The 25,693-nt window shown below is 40.1% G+C and overlaps 1 protein-coding gene across 3 annotated transcripts in view; it reads right to left on the bottom strand.

Annotated features, from left to right (window-relative positions):
- Nucleotides 1–25,693, bottom strand: part of MAST4 (microtubule associated serine/threonine kinase family member 4) — a 517,925-nt gene that overhangs the window by 341,336 nt on the left and 150,896 nt on the right. For all 3 annotated transcript variants that reach the window (XM_072958571.1, XM_072958578.1, XM_072958570.1), the window contains exon 3: nucleotides 5,826–5,950. In XM_072958571.1, coding sequence (XP_072814672.1) covers nucleotides 5,826–5,950 — 125 coding nt within the window. The remainder of the gene's footprint in view (nucleotides 1–5,825; nucleotides 5,951–25,693) is intronic.

Here is a 25,693-nt window from a genome sequence, read left to right on the forward strand (position 1 = left end):
AGGAAAAACGCACTTTTGCATACGTTCAGTAAATTTTCCCTGACTCTTCATAATGCACTTTTGCAAATGGAAAAGATGAATATTCATCAAGGCTCTTTGAGTTTACTACAGTTTAAATAGTTTGGTTTTAATATTTATAGTACATCACGAAATGTAATTTTTCCATTACAAGAAATGGATACAATGTCAAAAGAGGGCCACTAAAGAAACATAAAATTATACCGTTTAACCTAATGCTAAAAATTGAAAAACAGTATTTGAAAGCACTTCCCCCTTCAAAACAATTCACTGTTCTAGAAAGATAATTTGCAGTTTGTCGGGTTGACGAATTCTGAGTGAAAATGAGGAAGAAAGAAACAAGCAGTTGGTCCCCCATCACGCAAAGAGCTAATGGAAACTAAGTGAAACTGCTACCTCAAATCAAAGGCTCTGATGTCCTCCCTCCTGAGAATACTGTCTCAGCTAAGCCCAGCTGACAACCCCCAGGACACATTTCTTCCTACCAACCCCAGGATCACTGACATCAGCACTTTTTGACTGAAAAGTCCTGTGCAAGGTAATGCCCAAGAGTTCACTCATTTATTCTTCACAGTAACCTTCTAAGGGGACCGCAATCATCAGCCCCATTTCACAGATGAAAAGGCTGAGATTCACACAGTTAATAAGTGGTAGAAACTGGAGGTGATCTCAACCACTCTGCATTCCTGTCTTGTTCCCATTCTCCAACTGAACCAGTAGAGTTTAATTCCTGAACACAGTTTCCAAAGTTAACTGCTCTCTGGCTTGAAGAATAACTTCTTCATTAGGCTAAATAATATAAACCTAAGAGGTTAAACACATACTAAAATAAAAAAAAAAACAGTCTGTTCAAGGACACTTCAAATGTGCAGAATGGAAATATATTCACTTATGCATTCAACAAGTCTTCACTGAGCACCTACTGCATGCCAGGCACTGCTCCAAGCCCCAGGGAAACAGATAGAAAAACAAAAAAATCTCTGCCCTCATGAATTTTTGATCAGAGTAATGAGATATATAATAAGCAAATTATGTGGCATATTGGAAGGAGATAAAGCTACTGAGAAAAGTGGGTGAAATAAATGATACGTGAGGTATGTAGAGAGAGAAACACTTTCAAAGAGGATGGTCAAGGAAGACCTCAATAAGAAAGAATGTGATGGGGCTGTTCACAAAAAGCAAAACAGATGAGGCTCGTGATTCAAATCAAACAGAAAACTGGAGAAAAAGACTGGAAATTAATTTTCACCATGCTCCTGCCATCCAGCCATTACTCCAAAGTACAAACGAAGTGACTGTTTCTTCTGATGGCCACACATCCCATTTCTAAACTTTAATCCTCAAGGCTTACAACCTTATTTTCCTAGAGAAAAATAAGTTACCCCTGGTCTGGCTTTGCCTCCTGAAATTTCCATCTTTCTTGCCAGAAAGCAGCATCTGTATAAATCCCCTGCTTCTGACGACTATGACTTCTTTGATAAACTACCCAAGTGTGCAGGGAGGGACAGAAAGATGGAGGAAGCAAACGGGGAAATGAGTTTTGCCCTCTTCAGATTAATGTACACAAAGTATACATCTGACACTTCATCAGCACTCCCGGCTGGCGTCCCAGCAGGCAGACACAGGCTGAGCATGTATTCTGCCAGCTACTAGGCTACTCAGGGTGAATTGGCAACATGCCATTTATCTGGAATGCCCAATGTGTCTGGGAGAGGGAACACCACTACATTAAGCATTGCCAAGGAAAACTAGCTACTTCCGGTGAGGAATTAATCTCCTCCTTGAGAAGGTAGTTCACATTACCTCGAAGCTTGCCTATGGCATTTAAATCACAATAGGTCATACATTTACTGAAATTCATACCTCCCCAACAAGGGCCTTCATTTATATCTTACTAACGTCTGACTGCCTCTCAGGTTGAGGGTCTATTCTTTTCCGATATGTTAGGTTGTCGTGTCAAACATGAAATTCTGTGGTATCAAGTGTAATCCTATCATTTGGACATAAACAGCTTTGATATCGATTTTATCATTTTTTCCACACTTGAATACATATATCCCCTCAACCTCCGTCTTCAAAGAATCAACAAAATATTTAAACCAGTGTGACTGCAGGATGGCTTAGAAGCAGATTAAGGAAGTTTCCTTGCATGTGGACACTGATCATCTCTTCACAATTTTGTCACCGTATTTTTTGAGGAACTAAACAGGATTTGGCCCATTACATGGACTTGAAGCCTAATCACAATTGTAAAAGGTACACTGGACAAAACTAAAAAGTTTTTTTTTAAATATATTTACCATTCATTTCTATAGGTGTGTTTTTTTTTTTTAAATGGCGGTACTAGGGATTGAATCCAGGACCTTGTGCATGCTAAGCATGTACTCTATCACAGAGCTATACCTTCCCCCTTTAAAAAGGTTTTAGATGGTTACTCTAATTAGGACATCCTCACAGTATACAGAATCTCATCATTACTCTCACTCTACAACTAAAGGAATCCATCACTTTCCATGAATAATTATCCATTCCACCAATATTATTTATTGAACGCCTCCTACAACATGGTGTTGTGTTAGGAAGAGTGGGGAGTAGAAAGTCAGAGCAGACAGGCATTCTGGAGCTTGCAGTCTAGCTGGGGAATAGGAGGCAAAAACACAAAGATGCACCCTGATAAATGGTACGTTGAGTCAGGAGGAAGGTGGACAGACAGCTCTAAGAAGGGGACAACAGGGGTGAGGATAGCAGCTGGGCGGAGAGGGGTCAGAGTGAAGCACGTTCTTTGTACAAATGTACCTCCAGGAACATCAGGCTTGTTTGGAAGACAAAAGAAAGGGAGGGAAAAGAAAAAGTTTTAATAGGTGTACATGTCTACCTCTTCAGCCCTATTCTCTATCAAATCTGTTAGATGTAATTGGCAGAGATAATTTAGATGTAGTCTGACCCAAGAAACATAAAGAGATCAGTGGCCCTGCCAGGAGCACCAAAAGCAAGAAAAGTTATTAACATGTACTGAGGGACATACTGAAATAAGTGATACAACACTGAACCCTGAGCAGATTGCAGCAGAACAATGAGAAATTAAGACGGCGCTTTGCCTGGCAGCCCTCCACCAGCTGCCGCCGCCCGTCATACAACAGAAGGTGGGGGACAGAAGACTTGGTCAAACAGCCTGCAAATAGTTTTCTTTAGACTGCAATTAGAAGTACTGAATCCTCTGAAGAAAAGATATGAGGGTTACATTTTAAACCTTCACTGTCCAGTTGTAAATGGTTAATCACAGTCTGGCTTCTGTGCCCAAGCTTACCCATAATGTGATAGTAACACAAATATTAACACTGCTAACATTTGAGTGTCATGTGCCAGGTACTATTTTAAGTTGGCTTTTTGTGGTAACACTATAAAAACTCGCAGAATAAATAAAATGGTAAGCTAAGTGGCTCTTTGATAAGAATGTCAGTGGACAGACTTTGGAGGGGGGGTCCTCTCATGTTTTCTATTAATAGTTCTCCTTGTCTTTGTATCTTACTCCCAAATATCTTAGATCACCTAACGTGTTTTATCAATGAATCTGTTTTGTGTGTGACAACCAGGACTAGATATATTACTTTGTAACAATGTTGTTTTAATTAGAATTTACTTGGCAGTAAACATACAGGATTACTATTTATGTGTTCAGAATAATATTGCAATGGCCCAAGAGCACTTCTATTTAAAAAATAAGAAATTACGTATTGTGAGGAATTTTCCTCTTTCCTTAAGGAGTAAATGCTTACCGTAAAATAAGCTTTTAATAAAATTCTCCAAGAAGAAAAAGTAACTTCGAACTTGTGGATGGGATGGAGGAAAATGCTAACTACCATTACTTTAACTGTACTTTAAAACATAAGTCCCAAAATTCTCATGAGAAGAAAAAACTGAATTTTGGTTTAAAGATTCATAGTCAATTTTGAAGTCATAAAATATCCTGAAAGAAACTTTTTTAGGGATAATCATTCAGTATATTCAGAATCTTTATTATTTTGAAACTAGCAATAGCGAATTCCAGAGTTGAATTCCAGAGACTGTTTATATGCCTTTTCATCCTGCAGTTGCAGATGAGGCAATAAAATCTGAGAAACTAAGCAGCTCACTCAAGCTTATACAGCTACCTAATGACAACAGCAGGACTAGAACTTAGATCTAAATCAAATCTCTCTACATTACTGAATGATTCCCAAATATCCATCATAGTTTATTACCAATGTGTAAAATTATAAGGCATCACAATGCACTGATTTACATATTTACATCACCATCATTAAAAGATATTGAGAAAACCTATTCCTGTGCCACACAACCCTACCACCAATGCAAAAGTAACTTGTACAGACTGGCTAACCTAGGCTGAGCCAAAGGTTAAAGCAGAAACGTAACGGTTCACTAGAAAACGAAATTCTATTAAGCATCATGGTTAAAAATAAAAGTCCACATTTTTTTAAAAAAATGCAGAAATACATGCTACTAACATATAAACAAATATTTATGCTATGTGCCAAGCTGTAGATGTAGAGAGTGCTGGCGTTGGAATAATGACCATTTTTAATGATTATAGAAAAGAAGGGGCCAGGCAAGAATCACCAAGGAATATGAAATCTAAAGGAAATTTTTGATGAGGAGAAACATGTTTGCATGGCCTGAAATTATCTTCCCACCAAATGCTTATTGACTGCAAGAGGAAATTTCTGACTACAGTAGAGAAATTAGTCAACACCTCAACTGGGTGAAAAAAATTAGCATCACAATGAGGAGCAGATGGACATCATGTGCATGCAGATGGCATGACCTAGAAGGACACAGCATCACCAACGTCACACGCTGGTCTGAAATACAAAACCTGAAGCTCACCATGAGGAATGACACACATCACATTCGTGTAATAGGAGAAACATTCCATTAAAAAATGGGGGAGAGGGAGTGTCACATAGCCTGCAAAAATGTCAGTGTCTTAAAAGCCAAAGAAAGGCTGTGGAAAGTTTCCGGATTAAAGGGCAATTAATGCAATACATGATCGTAGACTGGATTCTATACTGGAGGAGGAAAAATGCTAGAGAGGACGTTATTGGGCCAATTGATAAAACTGAAATACAGATGGCAGAATTGCTTAAAAGGCGTAAGTTGAATGAAGCTGATTACTGTGATAAGAAAAAGCCATGATATATACAGCCTCCTCTCAAAGAGTTAAAAAAAATTGTGTGTGTGTGTGTTTATATGTGTGTGCAGACACACATATCTACACATACATATATAAAGAGAGAGGGAGAAAGCAAATGGTTAATAGTTGAACCCAGGCAAAAGATCAACTGGGATTGTCTATATTTGTCTTATTCTTGCAATTTTCCTCTAAGTGGGAAATTATTTTCAAATAGGAAGTGAAAAAAAAAAAAGCTTAGAAATACTTCCATTTTTTAAAAATTTGTTTTGTTTTGTTCCAGGAAGGTAATTGGGTTTATTTATTTATTTAATGTTGGTACTGGGGATTGAACCCAAAACCTCATGACACTTTCAGTTTTTGGTTTTTTTTTTTTTGAGGAAATAGTTGAGACAGAGTCAAGTTTACAGAAATATTCCAGCTCAGGTTGGGAGGATTTGGAAAAAATTAGCACACTGAAAGTAAGAGATTTAACACTGCCAAATCTGGGTTAAATGTTAAATGTGAGTTTAAGTTCAAACCTAGCTCAACTCAATAAAATGAGAACAGTCTCAACGTTGGTGGCGAGATGGAGCAAACCCGCCCCACCACAGACTGAGCCCGAGGACACACTCACCAGGTTGGCCGTCAGCGAGGGTGCCGACTGGCCCAGGGCCTGGCTGCGTATGCGCACGAGGTTGGACGTCTCCGCAGAGGCAGGCCAGGCCGGTCCCGCTGCCGGGTTGGGAAGCAGGTACCTCCCTGTTGGGGTGAAGAGAAGACAGTGTGAGTAGCAGGCACAGTGGTAGCACTTCTGTAACATTCTGGCCATTCATCTTCCATACCACTTCAGTGACAGAACACAATTACACTGACTTACAGCAACCAGAAGCAAACTGATTTAATTAAGTTGGGAGATTTAGTAGCAAGTTCTGACCCCTACTTTACACATAAACCCAAGCAAACCTCTTCATCTCTAGCCTCTGTAGCTCTTGGTCTGCACAGGACAGAGGGTCTTCTGACTACTGCCTATTCCTAGGGAATGTGCTGAGAATATATGCAAATACACAGAGCATTCTCAGCATGGTAGAAATAAGCATGCACATTTGCAAATGAACTTTTAAACCATCTAATATGGAAAGTGATCTAGCAATCAACTAGAAAAGTGTCTACAAAGATCATGACCAACAAAAAGAAGAGTCGGAAACATTTCAAGGTGAAATGGGGCTTATGCCTCTTTGTCACATCTCTCTCTGAAGCACTGGTGTTCATCCAATTGTGTCAACAAGACAGATAATGGTATCCATTTGCATAAACCAGGACATTAATGTCAGTGTAGGTTCACTGAGCAGTTTACATCAACCTTGAACTCTCATATATATGTGTGTGTCTTTAGAAGTCAAACAGCTGAACCAACTCACACTGTATTATTTCTTTAGTACATGGGCTAGGTTAGTTATCACACACAAAATATAAGACTTTGTGACTAGAAAGTTAAGATGGACAGGAGTATTCACATAGTCATGAAGCTTGGTAAAAGCAGAGCCCACATTTAAGTTTTATGTGCTTTGCTGCAATACTAGCACAATGAATGGTCATAGTAGGTGCTCACTAAATATTTGTTCAATGATGAAAGAAAAACTGGGTTCTTCTTTCCCAAAATGTAATAGGGAAGAACAAATCTGACTCCATATTGATCTGTTCCTTTGACTCTTACCCTGTGCTCTGTTTGCTATACTTAGTCATGCTGGTTCTGCACCTTATGTAAAAGAAAGTCACCTATAGCCTGAAATACATAGGATAGCCTATTCTCAAGGCTCTGACCTTTAAGGGTATTAACACTTTTCCATTCATATAAAGATAAAAAGTTACAGGATAGAAAATAACATTTTTCTTGTTGGAGGTTTACAGGGACATCATGACCTTACGTGGGTGGATAGCTGCAAGAACAAAGGATTCTGACATCAAGAAGTTGGCAACAACCAACCACACTCCCTCCCCTTTTTAGTATGAAAGGAGCCTGAATACAGTTGTGGTGAAGATGGTTCTCCAGGATATTAACCTGCCATCTTCTTGGTCTGCTGGCTTTCCAAATAAAGTCATTATTCCTTGCCCAAATACCTCATCTTCCTGTTTATTGATCTGTCATGCAGTGAGCAGAGCGAGTTTAGACTCAATAACAAAAAATACATAAGGACAATGAAAAGATGGCAATCAACCCAAAGAATCTCATCTAAAGGCTGCACATGTGGGGACTCCAGCTTCACACCTCCTGGAATTGTGAGAGATTGCAGCATGTGTTGGTGGTGGTCTCACAGCAGAGGTAACATCTGTACCTTGGATTTTCCCCAGTAGATCTGTTCCTTGTACAAAAGCCTCCTCTCTTTCCTCAGGCATGTACTTTACAAGCATCCATTGGTAAATAACTACTGAAATATATTAACAAGTGTGAAAATTCATATTTTATGGTAAAGAAAATTTAAACATAAAAAATCTTCTCCACCCTTTGGTCTCCTCGCTCCTCTCTACTGTGCATTGTGTATCTGCATTATGCATCGACCAAACCTCCCCATGGGCAGAAATACCTGCTCTGGCATAAAGAGCAACGTTCTCGTAGAATCAACAAGACAACTCCTTAAACATAACATTCCTTCTTAATCTAGTAAGGGGCTGTGATGACTCATGACCCACTACTCACTTTGTACTAACAGATTTGGATTGTGCAAACTATCTACATCATTTAATGCACAGCCTTCTGTCTCAAAAACCTGTATTACTGTTCTTTGACCACTAAAAAGTGGAATAGTTCTCAGAGCTTTCTGAGAGGCTATTCCTGGGTTACAATCTTCAATTTGGTGCAAGTAAAATTTTCCATCTGTTTCTAGATCAACTGATTAATTTTTTATTAGTGCACAGGGTAGCTAGAAGCACTATCCAAGCTCAGGAGCTAGGGGCAGCTCCTATGAGTTGTCCATGTTAAGAAGTCTAATGCTTAAATCCAAGTGCTTTCAAAAATGTATATTTTAATTGCAAAAAAAAAGGAAAGTTTAAAAAAAAATCACTTTTAAAATTGCATTACAAGAATACTTAGGAATAAACCTGACCAAGAAGGTAAAAGACTTATATGCAGAAAATTATAAAACATTGATTACGGAAATTAAAGATGATTTAAAGAAATGGAAAGACATCCCATGCTCTTGGATTGAAATAATTAATATTGTTAAAACAGCCACACTATCCAAATCAATCTACAGATTTAATGTGATTCCTATCAAATTACCCAGGACATTTTTCACAGAACTAGAACAAATAATTCTAAAATTTATACGGAATCACAAAAGACCCAGAATTGTCAAAGCAATACTGAAGAAAAAGAACGAAGCTGGAGGAATAATCCTCTCAGATGTCAGGCAATACTACAGAGCTACAGTAATCCAAACAGCATGGTACTGGCACAAAAACAGACATATGGCTCAATGGAACAGAATAGAGAGTCCAGAAATAAGTCCACAGACCTATGGTCAATTAACCTTCAACAAAGGAGGCAAGAATATAAAAATGGAGAAAAGATAGCCTCTTGAACAAGTGGTGCTGGAAAAGCTGGACAGATGCATGTAAGTCAGTGAAGTTAGAACACTCCCTCACACCATACACAAAAATAAACTCAAAATGGCTTAAAGACTTAAACATAAGACAAGACACTGGAAACCTCCTAGAAAAAAATAGGCAAAACATTTCCTGACATAAATCTTAGCAATGTTCTCATAAGGCAGTCTACCAAGGCAATAGAAATAAAAGCAAAGATAAACAATGGGCCCTAATTTAACTTATAACCTTTGCACAGCAAAGGAAATTATCAACAAAAGGACAACCTACAGACCTACAGAATGGGAGATAATATTTGCAAATGATGCTACTGACAAGGGCTTAATTTTCAGAATATACAAACAGCTCATACAACTTAATAACAAACAAACAAACAAAAAATCCAATCCAAAAATGGGCAGAAGACAAGTAATTCTCCAATGAAGACATACAAATGGTCAATAGGCACATGAAAAAATGCTCAATATCATGAATTATCAGAGAATTGCAAATCAAAACTCACACCAGTCAGAACGGCTATCATTAAAAAGTCCACAAAGGATAAATGCTGGAGACGGTGTGGAGAAAACGGAACCCTCCTACACTGTTGATGGGAATGTAGTTTGGTGCAACCACTATGGAAAATAGTACACAGAGTCCTCAAAAGACTAAAAATAGACTTCCCATATGATCCAGCAATCCCATTCCTGGGCATGTATCTGGAAGGAACTCTAACTGGAAAAAATATATGCACCCCAATGTTCATAGCAGCACTATGTACAATAGCCAAGACATGGAAGCAACAGAAATGTCCATCAACAGATGAATGGATAAAAAAGCTGTGGTATATTTATACTATGGAATACTACTCAGCCATAAAAAAGAATAAAATAAAGCCATTTGCACCAACATGGGTGGACCTGGAGATTGTCATACTAAGTGAAGTAAGCCAAAAAGAGAAAGAAAAATACCATATGATAATGCTCATATGTGGAATCTAAGAAAAAAAAAAAAGAAGAAAAAAAGAGGACACTGATGAATACATCCACAAAACAGAAATAGACTCACAGACATAGTAAAGAATCTTATGGTTACCAAAGGAAAGGGGGTGGGAAGGGGTAAATTTGGGAGTTTGAGATTTGTACTTGTTAACCACTATATATAAAAATAAATAAAAACCAAATTTCTTCTGTATAGCATAGGGAACTATATTCAATATCTTGTAATAACTTTTAATGAAAAAGAATATGAAAACAAATATATGTGTATACACACACATACACACACACACACACGACTGGGACATTATGCTGTAAGCCAGAAATTGACACATTGTAACTGACTATACTCAGTAAGAAAAACAAAACAAAACAAAACAAGAACTAAAAATAGAGTTACCATATGATCCAGCAATTCCACTCCTGGGTATATATCCAGAGGAAACTCTAATTTGAAAAGATACATGCATCCCAATGTTCACAGCAACACTTAGAGCCAAGACATGGAAGCAATCTAAATGCCCATCTGTCCATCAATAGATGATTGGATAAAAAGTTGTTTTTTATATGTATTTATGTGTAATAAACACACACACACACACTGGAATACTACTCAGGCACAAAAAACAATAAAATGCCATTTGTAGCAACACGGATAGACATGGAGATTGTCATACTAAGTGAAGTAAGTCGGAAAAAGAGAGAGAAAAAAATTATCACTTTTATGTGGAATCTAAAAAAAAGACACAAATGAACTTACTTACAAAATGACTCACAGGCATAGAAAACAAACTTATGGTTACCAGGGGGAAAGGGTGAGGGACAGAAAGATAAATTGAGAGTTCGGAATTTGTAGATGCTACTATGTATAAAATAGATAAACAAGTTTAAACTGTATAGCAGAGGGAACTCTATTCGATATCTTGTAATAGCCTATAATGAAAAGGAATATATATCTGTATATGTATAACTCAATCACTATGCTGTACACGAGAAATTAATACAACATTGTAAACCAACTACACTTCAATAAAAGAAAAAAAAAGAAACTTAAAAAAATATGAAACACAGTTACCCAACATATGTGGGATTATAAGGTGACAAGAAATAAAATTTTGTTAAGCCACTGGAAAACATAATTAAATTAGGAAGCATTGATATACATATATAATGAAATGTTTATAATCCTGCCATGAGTTAGATTCTTCCATGTCATTATTGCATGAGTCTTATCCTTAGGAATCACATGAATGTTATAAATTGGATGGTCTGTTAGCACAACACATGGATGTTTTATTCCTGCCTAGACCCCCATTAGTGTTAATAGGGAAAAGAGGACAACAGATGGACTTAAGGCAGCCATTAGAAGGCTCTAACACTGTGCCATAGTTGGTCGTGATTACATCAAACTTTATACAAATTTGCTTTCTGATGACTACCAAGAGCCTCTAAAAAGTGTGTTGCTGTTGTATTCATGCATCATTTGCTGCCTACAGTTTAAGAAAATTAGCATCTGTCAACTGCATTATTCAGCTGCACAGGGTGGAAATGAGTGGATAATGCCGTTCCCAATTTGTTGTCTGAGAGGTGAGCTTGCCTAGCAATCTGGCAGCGAGATTTTTATACTGAATCAAGCTTGTTGTTACACCTGAAACTCTGACCCGCTCTGTGTTCTTTGGAAACACATTTCCAAAATTCCAATATGCTTATTAAATCATTTCTTAGGTATTGTCTACTGACATAACTAGAATTCAGAGGTAATAAATACAGGTCCATCTTACAGCTGAAATCTGTTAGCCAGAGTGATAGGAGAACTTCTCAGGCTCCAACCACAGAGGCAGGGGTTATCTAAATTTTACTGGTTACTATTACTGTTTTGGTCATAGGTTCTTTACTTAACAGAGTGAGTAGAAAGATCTGCAGCCTTTTAAGGTTATAGGTAAAAATAAGCAGATTACTAAACCTGGACTCAGGCTATGCCTTGGTTCTATCTAGGCTACATATGGTCTCTTTCCTGCAATGTATTTTCTTTATTTCCATCCTGAATTCCAAAAAACAAGAAGACCTCCATAAATGCATGTCTTCAAACATAATATACCTGCTTCCAAAGCACCCCAAAGCTTGAAGTATCCCTCTGAAGCAGGAAAATATCAGGTCAGCAATAATTTCAGCAGAACAGCTATGTAAAGAATTAAATATAGCCTCTGGAGACCTACTTTGTCGTCAGAGAGTTACAGTACCTGACTAGATTTAAAAGCTTGCAGTGCCAAAGTTCCATAACACCTGAACTGCAACAGAGATTTAGCAGTCAGTCCACGGTCTCACATTTTGGGTGATTTCTCTTGGATTACAAACAGGACATCAAAGGGAAAATAAGACCCAGGAACAACATGCCCAAGCAGTCTTTAGAAGTGGCTTATGGTGCTCAGTTTACATGAGAATTCTGGAAAAGTTTGTTTACTCCTTTAAGGTACCCACCTAGCAGAAGGAGTCTGAGGTGGCCCGCGTGTTGCTCCTAAGGGTTGTGGTGAGGCAGGGGAGCCACAGAAGGGAGGGTAGGAGAGTGGGGCAGAGGCAAGGGGCTGGGGACAAAAAGGGCAATGGGGAGCTGACACTGTGCTGGTGCTATGAGCGGGCAGATGGGGCTACATGCTCATATCACTCATCTGATAGCTTTCCCTTTGGGCCTCCAGGCTGCCGCTGTCCTGAGCATCTACGGAAGCTCTCAAAGTAGCCCCCGGAAAGCTCCCATCTACCACTAAAGTGGGAAGAGGGCCATTCCCATCACTTTTCCCTCCCCACTGCCTACTAAAACCCCCCTCACTTAATTCCACGTTCGGGTGTCTACACAAGAGAATTGAAAGCAGGGACTCAAAACAGGTATTTGTACCCATGTTCATAGCAGCATTATGGAAAACAAACTTATGGTTACCAGGGAGGGAAGCGGTGGGAAGGGATAAATTGGGAGTTTGAGATTTGCAGACACTAACTACTATATATAAAATAGATAAACAACAAGTTTATACTGTATAGCACAGGGAACTATAGTCAATATCTTATAATAACTTATGGTTAAAAAGAATATGAAAATGAATATATATATATGTTCATGTATAACTGAAATATTGTGCTGTACACCAGAAATTGACACAACATTGTAGACTGACTATACTTCAATTAAAAAATATATATATATATAAAACAACAGCCTCAAGGTGAGAATAACACTAATGTCCATTGATGGATGAATGGATAAACAAAATGTGGTGTATACAAACAATGATGTAGGACTCAGCCTTTCAAAGGAAGGAAACTGACACATGCTACACATGTGTGAACATGTGCTACACATGGATGAACCCTGAAGACAGGCTAAATGAAATAAGCCAGACACAAACGGACACATTTATATGACTCCACTTATATGAGGTTCCTGGAATAGTCAAGTTCATTGAGACAGCAAGTGTAACAGTGGTTACTGGGGGGCGGGGGAAGTGGGGGAATGAGGCATTATTGTTTAATGGTTAAGAGTTTCAGTTTGAGGTGGTGAAAAAGTTCTAGAGGTGGATAATGGGGATTGTTGCACAACAATATGAAAGTGCTAAATGCCACTGAATTGTATGCTTAAAAGTGATTAAAACAGAAAATTTTGTTATGGATATTTTAACACATACACAGGTACACACACACACATATATAATTACCCTCCCTTGCTTAGCCAAAACCACTGCACCTTCCACAGGAAAAAATGAGGGAGTTCCTTTTATTGTCCAAAAGAAGGCATCCACAGTGAACTACAACAGCACCTGCTTTCACAAGTTATGCTTAAATTATACTTCAGCCCTGAGTCATTTGTGAGTCAGAGGAACTGAGTTTTTCAAGAACCCTCAAACTTTTGGAATGGAGAAAGCCTGAGGACCATGCTAAGTCACTGGCTGGATCTGGGCAGAATCCATGAGTCAGCAGCCATCACCCTAACCTGTACTCCAACATCGAGCTTTTTCTCTCGCACACCACACCGCTCAGCCCTCAACATCAGCTGCCACATTACAGGGACCACCATGCTCATGGGCCGCGAGCACCTCCCTTTGCTCATCTCAGCTGTGCTGCTATGACACAGAGACATGTTCCTTTCACCTTCTCTCTCACACGGGTGGCTGATTTCCAATTTCCTGTCCCCACTGCCAAAGAATAACTATACTTAGACAGGACTGACAGTACGGCTAAATCATTCTTCTTAATGGCATAAATAAATATAATTTGAGAAACCAACAGACTTGTGACCAGGGACTGCTGAAGTTCACTGACTCCAATATTGAGCTGCTATTCTAGCCTTAAAAAAATGGGGAAAAAAAAAGTGGTGTATGTTGACTCACACAAGTAAAGTCCAATGCATAGGCTTGACCCCAAGTCCTTGAAGACATCACTGTCTACTAGCTAGGGATCTCCCCCCATTGACAGGAAACAGAGCTGAATGGAGAGAGGATGCATGTCTTTGAGGAGATGGGCTGTCACGACGAGCATGATGACGCCAGTGGGATATCAAGGTCTGAATCAGATTAATCGCCCAATGCAGCAGTCTCCAAATTTATGTTTTGCTACTAGCCTCAAATCCACCAGAGATGCCCAATTTCACTTCTTAGACTATTATCATCAGCATTTTGTATTTAACACAGAATGGCGAGACAATACTACCAACCACAACACTAGCAACCACAAGGACCTAGTGACAAAGTTAGGGGGATGCTTTAAAGGGAAGCTTGTAGCCAGCAGGGCAGATAGCAGATGGTAAGAGTTTAGGGCAAGCCTAGACTGACTGGGTCCATGAGAAGCAGTTCAAGGAGTCTTGCGAGCCCATTCCATACCATGAGCCAGGGACTATGGGAAGATGACACACGCCTGCCTACAACACAGGAATCAAAGCCCATGAACAAACCACAGGTTATGCGAGCATCTCAAGCTGCAGCTGCCACTGTCAGCTGCAGCTTTACATCAAAAGTAACTTTCAGAGTGGACAATGCAACCAGATGACCCAAAGGTACAGCGGCCTTTTCACCCTCTGTCACAGACAGCCACCCTGTTACTCTTGCCACTGTATGACAGAAGGACAGAAACGCCAACACACAGTCTGTGTTTAAATGGAAACAGTTCAACTCTACACTCCCCGAGAAATCTATGTGGCCTTTCCTCTCTTTTCCCTTAACTTGTTCTTAAAGAAGAAATATTCTTCTTATCTAGCAAGATTACCAAATTCTAATAAAGGGAGGTATGAGGATCATCTGAGTTGATACATGACACAGAGCTTAGTAAGCTTCAATGTTTCTGTTATTTTAGGTATTCACACTGCTGCCTTTCGGCGTGCCAACCCCCAGAAAATTCTCCCATTGTGCAATGAGACTCAGCCCTGGCCAGCAACTCCCGGATGCAGCTAGACCACTGAGGAGTCTCCGTTCAGTTGGTGACTGTCTGGATTTAAAATTTTTATCCAAAGATACATAATGGTTTGGCTCTAAGCTCTCTGTACAGACCAAAGGCTAATGTGACAACTTAACATTGATTTTTAAAGAAGTATGAAATAGAGCTACTCTAATGAGCATATGATAACAAGAATCTGACGCTAAGCAGCACTGCGGGAAATGTCCTGAGGGCACCCAGGAGCTGGGTGGGGATGCTGTGTAAGCGATGCTGGGCATAGGTCAGAGTTAACATCTGCAATCTGGCCTCCCTCCATCCTCGTATTGAAATATAATTCAGCAGAATGAATTGCCAGACATGTCTAACCCCCCTGGGAAATGACAGATATTGATGAATGCTGTTGGGAAGATATATGGAAGGAAACGGCAAATAAATAGAACCATTTTTTCTCAGAGTCATTTTGTAAATGTGTGGAGCAGCTGTTAAACTACTTGTCAGCTCCTCATCCTCTCTTCCTTTCTCCTTCCTCACCCCCATCTGCATTCTCTACACCTTTCTATAACCTCCCCGAGGACCAGTATCTTGCCCTCTTCAAAATGATAAACGAGTAAGAGCCATCTCCTCCTCCCCTGTCATACTCTGACTGCTCAAGCCACTTATTCCAATCCTTTCCAAAACTGCATTCCATCCAAACACGTTTGCTGCCCTCTCTGGATCCTGGAAAGATAGGTGACCCTTGAACAACATAGATTTGAACTGCACAGGTCCACTTACTCACGAATTATTTTCAGTAGTAAATACTGCAGTACTACACCATACACAAATGATTCAATCTGCAGGGTGGAACCACGGATACAAAGGAAACACAAATGCCAAGGCACCGTGCACAGGGAGGGCTCGCTATAAGTTATACATGGATTTGGGACTGGAGGGTGGGTATCCCAAACCTCCACATTGTTCTAGGGGCAACTGTCCAATTTTGAAGTCATGAAATGAAACTGTTGAATTCAAGTCTATTACCATTTGGTCCCTGTCACGACGTTCAAATTCACAAATCAAAGCCTGACTATTACTGTGTAGCAGCTGTGTGACCTTGTTAACATCTTAAACCTCAGTTTCCCATAAATGTTCTGTAAAACAAGAGGACTGACCAACATCCTGGGGTGACTGAGTACTACTTTAGAATATCAACAGAGAGCCTGTCATACCATCTGGCAAACAGAAGATCTTCAAAAGCAATGACTAATTATCCCGTCTACTGTCCACTGCTGAACAACTCTTCCTGGCAAGGGCATTCCTCCTTGGTGTCATCCTTGGACTGGATCAGATGCTCTCCAGTTCGGGGTCCTTTGGGGTAAGTGGCTCTCATTCCATTCACTAAGTGGACTCAGCAGCACAGAGTGGGAAGCCAGTCAGATAGGGGATTGCACCCTGCTCTCACCATTTATTAGCTGGGGAACCCTGGATAAATTACTTTGCTTCTCTGGGTTTTCATGTCTAGATCTCTAGGAATGATAGTAGGTAACACATGCCAACTGCCCACCACAACGTGGAACACAATTTGTGTTCAGTGGTAGCTCAGGTCTCCTCCAGGCTGCTTTACCCGTCTTGGCATCACTGGCATTGAATCCACAACCAGGGGTGGTACTAGCCTTACTTTCCCCCATCAACCACCTGCTTCCACGGAGCTGCATGTGTGTAGAGCACCATTTATCTCTGTACCCAATATGCTCCTCTACATTTAAACTGTGTCACCTGGGACCGTATCTCATCTGTCTTTGTGGCCCCACGTCACACCCCGCACACAGAACCGACTAAACTTTTACAGGGTCACACCCTTATGTCTGTGTATATTTACTCACTCTCTTCTCTCTCATTTATATTTCTCCCAAGGTTCAAATTGTTCCTTTATTGTTTAGTTCCCCATTGCCTAGAATATTCAAATATGGTTCAGTTGTTTGTTTTGTAACAATAACAGTGATGAAAAGGACTCGGCAGCCTTAAATTTGACGCAGAGAACATCATGTCACTTTTACTGGCTTTGATTTTCTCTTCTGAAAGCTGTCTCCAAAAGAGTCCAACACCTCCACAAAACACTTTGTATTTTCAAGCCAAACTGATTAACCTCAGTACATGTGAGGACAATTTGTACTTAGGATGTTACTTTTTAGAGAAATTATGAATCCTACTCAATACTATTCTTTCGCATACTAGGATGTTTTGATGGCAGCCCTGAGATGCTAAGCATTTCTGACAACTGCCCTACATCTAAACAGTTATCGCAGAGGCCAAGGAGGAATCGGGACCAGGAATTTTACAAGAGAAACAAAAAGAACAAAGGCAGCCACAAGGGCATAAAATAAACTCCATATGACAATCTAAGCAGAAATTTCCAGACAAGTACCAATTTCCTAACAGGTTCTCTATTTTTACAAAGAAACCTCTATATACAATCTAATTCTGATAGCAGTATAGTTCCACATACATTGCTTTAGAACAGTTTCTAGTTCCATGCTGGTGTTTGTATTCCAAGCAGATTTAAAATTTTTCCTCCTCAATGGCTACGTATGGTCCCAGAAGAATCTCACGTTTCTGTACTAAATGTTTGTTGATACTGATTAATGAGTAAGCCGAAAATCTAGAACACAATTATAACATTTTTTTTCAAAAACATCACATAAATCTCCAGCACCTCCAAATGCCATTTTGTTAGTGTCCTCTTTCTGGGGTGGAGGTTCTCCATCAGGGACCGTAAAACCCGCTGCCTTCTTCCCTTACTAGGAAAGTTAACGCCCACTCTAGCTGGTTTAAAAGCAATAGGATCTAGGAACCACTGTTATCCAAACTGCAACCCTGTGCCCTGAATTAAATTCTAACGAATCCTAAGTGCGCTGCAAAATTTAACACTGCCCTTGTTTTTACCATGAGGAAAATTTAAGCCAAGATTAGCATCATGATTGCCTCAAGCACTGCTCGGAAATTAATGACCAGTGTAGGGCTGGAATTCAACCTTTCCATGTCTGGTCTAAAATATAGCCCCTGACTTCTTCTGAAAGCTCAGATGTCATTAAGTAGTCTTGAACTCCAAGGTCAGTGCCACATGTCTTAAAGTAACAGCATCACTAGGCTACTTCCCACTCCTCTTTAGGGAATTCAGCCATGCTTATGGGACAATCAGTGTGCTCTGGTGCTCAGGTAGGGGATTTGGTTGTTCCAGTCATCCTCCAAATAGTCATCTCTCAAGATCAAGAGCCTGATCATCTTCCAGCCATTCCATTAAATGCATTTAACCTCCTATTATTTGAATCCACAGAGAGCACTGTGACTGTCAAAAGAGTGGCAGTGGGGCACATACACACAGACTTTCACACATTAAAGAATATATCATATATCAGATCTGCTTATGGTTGTCCAGAAACTTGGTCCTGTCTCCAAGAAGACTGCAGGTAAAGTTAAAGGTGGAAGGGTTCATAAGAAAAGAATAGTGTACTAATGCCTAGGTGTAAGGTCTCTAGGCCCTTGCCCCTCACACCATGCACGTACCTATGAGAAACATGTCTGTGAAGGCCTCGGTATACAACCCTTCCTGCAGCTACCGATAGACTTGCCAGATTTCACAAATTAAAATACAAGATGCCTAAACAAACTGGAATTCAAGTAAATATGAATATGTATACCCCAAATATCACAATGGACATATGTATACCAAATATTATTACTTGTCTCTCTGAAATTAAACTTTAATGGAGGGACATGTGTTTCATCTGGAGATTCCATGTACTGAGCACTTAGGAGGGCCAATGCAGGAGGTTTTGCTTTGAGGATACAAGGAAGAGGTCCTTGAGGAATTTATAAAGCAGTAAAAGGGATGATAGGTCCACAATTAATACAAAGTTAAAAGTGACCCATCCTGGAAGAGGAGAGACAAGTACGGTGGTGGCAGGGAGGAAAGAATCAAGTATGGCTGTGGAAAAATCAGCACAAGTGATGTGATGGGGTTTGAGACGGAATGTGAATGCGGTAAAGGATCACAAGCTTCATTTCCCTGTTTTACACACCTAAGAATGGGGATCTTATTGCTCTGGGTTTGTGCACACATCATCTTCCATTATTTTTCTATTATTTATATACACCAGGGCAGCCAAACACTAGCTAGATGGAGTAAAAACAAAACAAAACAAAAAAATGCTTTGCATTGAGATTCCTAGCAAACAAGCAAAGATAGAAAGACAGCTCTCATTACTCAACAAAAGAAAGAATTGAAATTTATCGGACCAAGCTAATGTCTTTTTCTTCGTTTCAGGGGTTTTAACAAAAGGGCAGTGACACACATAATTGTCACTGGCATCTACAGTAATGTAGGGCAAAGATGCAGGCGCATCCTATGTTATGGAGCACAAAATAAAAACCAAGGGAAATAAAAATCAATGCTGTGTGTGCATGTACACACATGAAAGTCCTCATGTGTACTTAACATACATACACGCCTCTCCTTTATAGGGACTTGGAAACTGGGAGTGAAGTTACCTTATGCAAAATTCTTGAGGCCTAATTTGGTGCAATGTCAATAATTTACAGTGGTCATGACTCAACCTGTGTTCTCAACTCAGAAAAAGGGAAACAGACATTTAAATGGTATTCTCTTTTTTCCTAAGTTTTACCCCCCAGTGATCAAGTCAGCTCTGAGTTAAAACCAAGAAGGAGGCCTACCCTCACCTCTCCCTCCAGGCCCTAGTGGGATGCAGAGACCTAAGATGGTCAGAGAAGAGAGAAATGATCTGGCAAGGCAGACACAAGAAAACAAATCTAGCCCTGACAATAGGCACTGATTAAGTACTTGAATGACAATGGAACGTGACAGTGACAAACACAGGCTGCCACCACCAGAGTTGTCCATAGATCAGAAACACTAATTTTTGCCCATCTTTAAACTTCCCAATAGGTGGCATTTGCATTTCTTCACCTACTCGTCTTACTGTGGAGTTGACAAAGAGTCAGCTTCATTTTCAGTTTCCATCCAGGAAGTTTAAAAAACCCTCTACACTCCTGATCTTTGATTAGCCACTGAAAATGAGTTTTAAGTAAGAGATGGATGGCCTGGTGTGCTCAGTTTCAGAAGACAGGACATCACTATCAGGTTCCTCCAGGGAAGGAAGGGGCTTCCTCACTCAGTGGTAGAGACAGCATCTATGTGTGAAGGGAGAAAATGAGAGGAAACGAAGGAAAACTAGTCTTTGCAAAGACTTCTATTGCTCGTCTTGGTAGCTCAAAGTATTTACTACTCAAGCTTGAAGGGACCTTGAGAGTGTCTGGTCCAATATACTTATTTTACAAATGAGGAAATTGAGAACCAGAAACAAAGGCGTAACTACTTAGCAGTTGACTTGGGACTAGAATCTGCACCTCAAATCCCCGTTTCAGGTCCTTCTCATTACACCCTGAAAAATCAGTACAGGAGATGTCAAGATGCTTTCCCCACCCAGACAAGTCACTTGCTTTCCATCTTTTAAAACCCATTCAGCGTAACTCAGGTGTTCCATTCTCCTGTTCCACGTCTCCCCGAGTCACTACTGCATTACACTTCACTACCACGCCTGTGTTGTCCAGAGGATTTATGTGTGGTCCAAATGACTGATTCCAGCACATGAGCAGTTAGCACCTCACATGCACCACTATGCAATTGTCCTGCAGTTTGACCGTGTATAAGCAAGTGTTACCAGAAGAGCCAGCTGCCTACCTACATTCAACTTCATACATGGGTTCCAGTGTGATGTGAAATGAGCACTCACCAGCTTCCTTGCCTTCCCCAACCTAACCTCCCCCTCCCCAATAACTGTGGGTGCTGTATGTGGGATTTAACAGTCAGTACTAATTTTCTATTACTTAAATTCATGTTTTATATTCTTAACTATAATAGAGTCAATTCAACTTTTGTGGCTTATCAAACACACTGAAGAATCACAGGGATCTAAAACTGCTTCATCTCTTACAGATGATACATCTAAGTAACTGTGAATCACAAGCATAAGCTTGGAATCAGCACACTTTTCAGAACCTCCAAGTACACAACGCATGAAGGAAAACCACGCCCAGTCGTGCCCAGGCCTTAGCCCATGCTACCAGAAAGAAACAGTCTTTCAGGGAAGTACTAAAAATACAGCCAAGGGGAAAAGAAAATAAAAAGAAATGCTTTATAAAAAAAAAAACACCCTGAAATCAATTTTCTATTCTAAAGGGAATTTAAAGAATCAACAACTTAAATATTTGATGTATGGATTCAATAAGTTCATTTTTCTCTCAGAAATAACCAAAGTCCATTATTCATGAATCACATTAGAACACAAGAAATAAGGGGTGGAGAGAGAATTGGGGAAGAGATAGAAAGAGGGAGAAAAAGTGCTTTGGGGATCCTAAAATTCACATATCTTTGGTTTGATTCTGTTAAGTTTCTTCATTAGCCTAATTGGTATGAAGAACTTCTGTATATAAAATGTATTTAGATATCTACAATCTTTAAAATAACTCCAGTAAAAACTTTAAATGGCCACTAGACCCTCTCTTCTTTGGTGTACTTTGAAGAATTTCAGTCAATGGGTTTGATCACATCCAGCACACCCAGCTCAAGACTAAGATGGCCACCTTATTTTGCAAGCGATAATGGTATAGCTGTATCTCAGGATGCAACTCAGCTTCCTACCCCAGCAGTCTCAGGATTCTATGTCACAGTGATTTAAGGCCCAAGTTACCTTTTGCTTTGTAGAAGGCATATCAAGATACTTAAGAGAAATTGGGTCTTCTAGCAATAACATCTTCTTAATTAATGCTCAGGGCTAATTTTTAAGTCCTTCAAACTCGATCTGGTACAGAATTGTAAAACAGATTTCTGAAGAACCATATTTCCTAACCTAACAGGCCCCCAGCCCACTCTGGAGCTCATGCACACATCAAAGCCAACAGCCCAGTGTCTCACCTGGCTCTTGGTGTAAGAGCAACATCTGATTCTCCCAGTCCTTATTTATTCAGACTCTTTCCTTAATTCTCCTATCACGTCTGACATCACCTCTTAGATGGTTTTGTTGGTGTAAAATGTCTGAAGAAGAGATCACAGCTTCTTGTAGGACTCTGCAGCCTGGCTCTGAACAAGGTGGCAATTTCCAAGCAGCATGTGACCTGGAGCCTGGGAACTACCATGTGAGGACCATCCTGTTTGATGGAGCAATGACTCCTGAGTAGACCACCTGCAGAGGGGCTGAGCTCCAGCAGAAGGCTCCCTGATAGGGAGCCACTGGGAGGCAGCATCTGTCAAAGGAACCAGCGAACAGCACGTGCTCCATGATGGCAGAGTCTCACAAGGTCTTCCTACCCTGACAAGGAGATACAGCAAACATAAAACACGCCAACATTGCCATCTTCTAATTAGAACCCCTTGGCAGCAAACAAAATATCCAGACATAAACTGACACAGGAGCAGTGAAGAGGGCAAATGGTTTTAAAGGCTACTTAAAACCATGCCCTCGCACCAGAGAAAAGATGCTCTTGGACTTGCCTCTTGATTATTGGCGACTCAGAAAAATAGGTGGAGACACCCTCCAGCTTCATAAACCATTGGTGATCAACTTCAGTTTTACAAGCTCTAAAACGGAACACTAACCCAAGAATTCCTGCCCTCGGTCATTTGCTTCCAGCATAGAGAATTTATCAGCACTGAGCAATAATAGTAAAACAAATAGAAGCAGGATGTTTTTAAGTCAGTAAAAACCTTAAGTGCGAATTATCTGGGTTTTTTTTCCTGTTGGCCAGGAGCCAAGAACCCAAAATGAGAGCATCACAAGTGCACTGTTCCTAACAACTGTAAAGACCTTCGCCCTTTAAAAGTTTCAAAACTTGCCAGATTTTAAAATATTAACATTTCAGTCATCCTTCATGGGTTGGTTAAGTCCACTGCTCAGTCCACAACACCACCACACACCCAGGCCCCACTTCCAAGCTCCCACGGGCTCTGGCTCTATCTCTGAAGAATCCCACTTTGTGCACCAAAACTCCCCTTACCCTTGGACAACTCAGCTCCACCCTCCCCACGGCTATCTTGAGTGACCCTGGACCAGGCCCCTCTGCTATGTTCTGTGGAGCTAATGTTCCCAGTACACACATTTCCCTGGTGCCTTAACCTTTCCCTCAGACATGTACACTGACTTTCAGTTCATGATCTCAGACCTTAAATGGGCTCCCAATGCTTCCAAGAAATCCTGCTACATTTATAGCTCCCCTTCCTGGTCTCTGAGATCATTTCAGACTTCCTTCCCTATTCAACTCCCATAATAACCCTCCCGACCCCCTCCTGGATATCTCATAATGCATTGAGAAAAGTGAAGGCTCTAAATCTATTAAACTATCTGCTTTTTATTAAAAGAAAATGTGTTAAAATACATGACCTGAAAGGCAACATCTTAAAATTAAACTTCTTATTTAGAAGTAACTGTAGGTTCACATGCAGCTGTGAGAAATACTACAGAGAGACCCCAGGTGGACTTTATCCAGGGTCCTGCAATGGTAACATCCTACAAAACTATGATGTAGTCACAACCAGGATAATGACATGGATACAGTCATGTATCCTTCATGAATCCAACATGAATCCCTCATGTTGCCCAAGTAGAGCCACACCTACTTCCCTCCCATCTCTAACCTCTTTAAGCCCTAACAACCACTAATCAGTTCCCTACTTCCATAATTGTGTCATTTCAAGAATGTTACATAGAAAGGAAATGACACAGCAGGTAACCTCTTGGTTTTTCTTCACTTGGACTTTTCTAGAGATTCACCCAGGTTGCTCCTAACCCCGTGCACTCCAGCTTGTCTACATTTCACCACCCTCTGTGAGGTTTCCAGAGACTACACTGTTGAACTCAAATACAATTTCTTGTCCTTATCTTATTTTCTCAGAGGCTAATCCTTTCCTTCTCAAAACTACGATGCTCTGCTTCTGTCAATGCACAGTCCTCCTCAGTGTTCCTACTTACCGTCTCAAAGGCATTTCAGACCTAACATACTGAAAACCGAATTAATCATATCCTATTTCTTTATTAAAACTTATTTCTCAGTCTCCCCTGCCTTCATAAGTGCCATGTTTTCCCTGCCTTTTATGTAGTTGGACTCAGAGTCAAGAGCCCAGCAGGGACCGAGGGCTACCCCAGCTCCAGCACCAGCCTTGAATTCAGCTGTGACCATGTGGTAGTATCTTGCCAAAAGAATGGGAATAGACACAAAGTGTGTCTCTTCCAGTACAGGACTTTTAGGAAGTCAGAAAGGTTCTTCTCTTTCTTTCCACTTCCAGCAGCTGGAGGCAGAGTATCTTGAGGCCACAGAGAAAGAATCAAAGCAGAAGGTGGAAGAAATGTGGGTCGCTAACTCACCAGGAGGGAGGGAGCTGCCTGCTAACCCAAACACTTACATTAGCTAGAAATATATGGCTATTGTGTTCAGCCACAGATATTTTTTGGTTTGCTTGTTATAGCATGTGGTGTTACCCTAATACACACCATTTTTACCTAGGCATTCTTTTGATGATATTACAAACACAAAGAAATCTAGAGCATATAGAAGAATATTTAGGTGAAATATTTACTAAATACCATGGCTACCTATAAAATATTTATATTTTCTGTAAATTTGCTTTAATCTAAATTCTGTCCAATGTGCCCACTAAGCTGAAGAGAACTTTAGGATGAGAAACTCATTAAACTCTACACAGCTCTCAAACTTGATACCCTTCAACTTAATTTTAAAGGAAAGAATATTTTCTGGAACTGCATAGTTTGTTTTGCCTTTCCCTCTTTAAGTAAAATCATTCTGAAATGCCTTTTTATTTGTATTTTCAGATGTTATACAAAACTGATTTCCATAATCCAAGAAGGAAAAAATCTCTCATTTTTCCCCCAGATAGAATACCATCATTCTAACAGTTTTAGAAGTTCTAATTTATACTGTCTACAAAGCCGACTTCTGATTATGATGTGCAAGTGATACACATACGAAGGTTCCTCTTTGTTTTACATTCCCAACAACCCAAATATGTTGTGAAAACAATCCTCTTCATATGGAAAGAAGCCTTCCTTCGTTTCCTGGCTGTTAGGGCTGTAACACGCAGGCATCACAGCTGTGGAAGGCAGGACTAGGATTCAAGGCAATCATTTGCATATCAAGAAGCCAGGAGTCAAGATCCTGAGGTTCTGCCCTTCATTCTGCAGCTTCCTTGCTGTGAACTGTCAGCACATTACCACACAGTCATGCTCAGACTTAAGGGTCTGTATAATGATTCCAATAATGCATCTCTTCCTCATCAGGGGGCTCCAAAACTCAGTCAATGTTTACGTGTTGCTTCTGGTTGCCTATTTAGCAAGCTGCGAGCCATGAAGACATAAAACATCATCAGCCTCAAAAAAAGAAAAAAAAACAAAGAAAGAAAGAAAGAAAGAAAGAAAAAAGAAAAAAAAAATCCAGGCAGTGA

Source organism: Vicugna pacos, chromosome 3 (genome assembly GCF_048564905.1).
Source record: "Vicugna pacos chromosome 3, VicPac4, whole genome shotgun sequence".
Lineage (NCBI taxonomy): Eukaryota > Metazoa > Chordata > Mammalia > Artiodactyla > Camelidae > Vicugna > Vicugna pacos.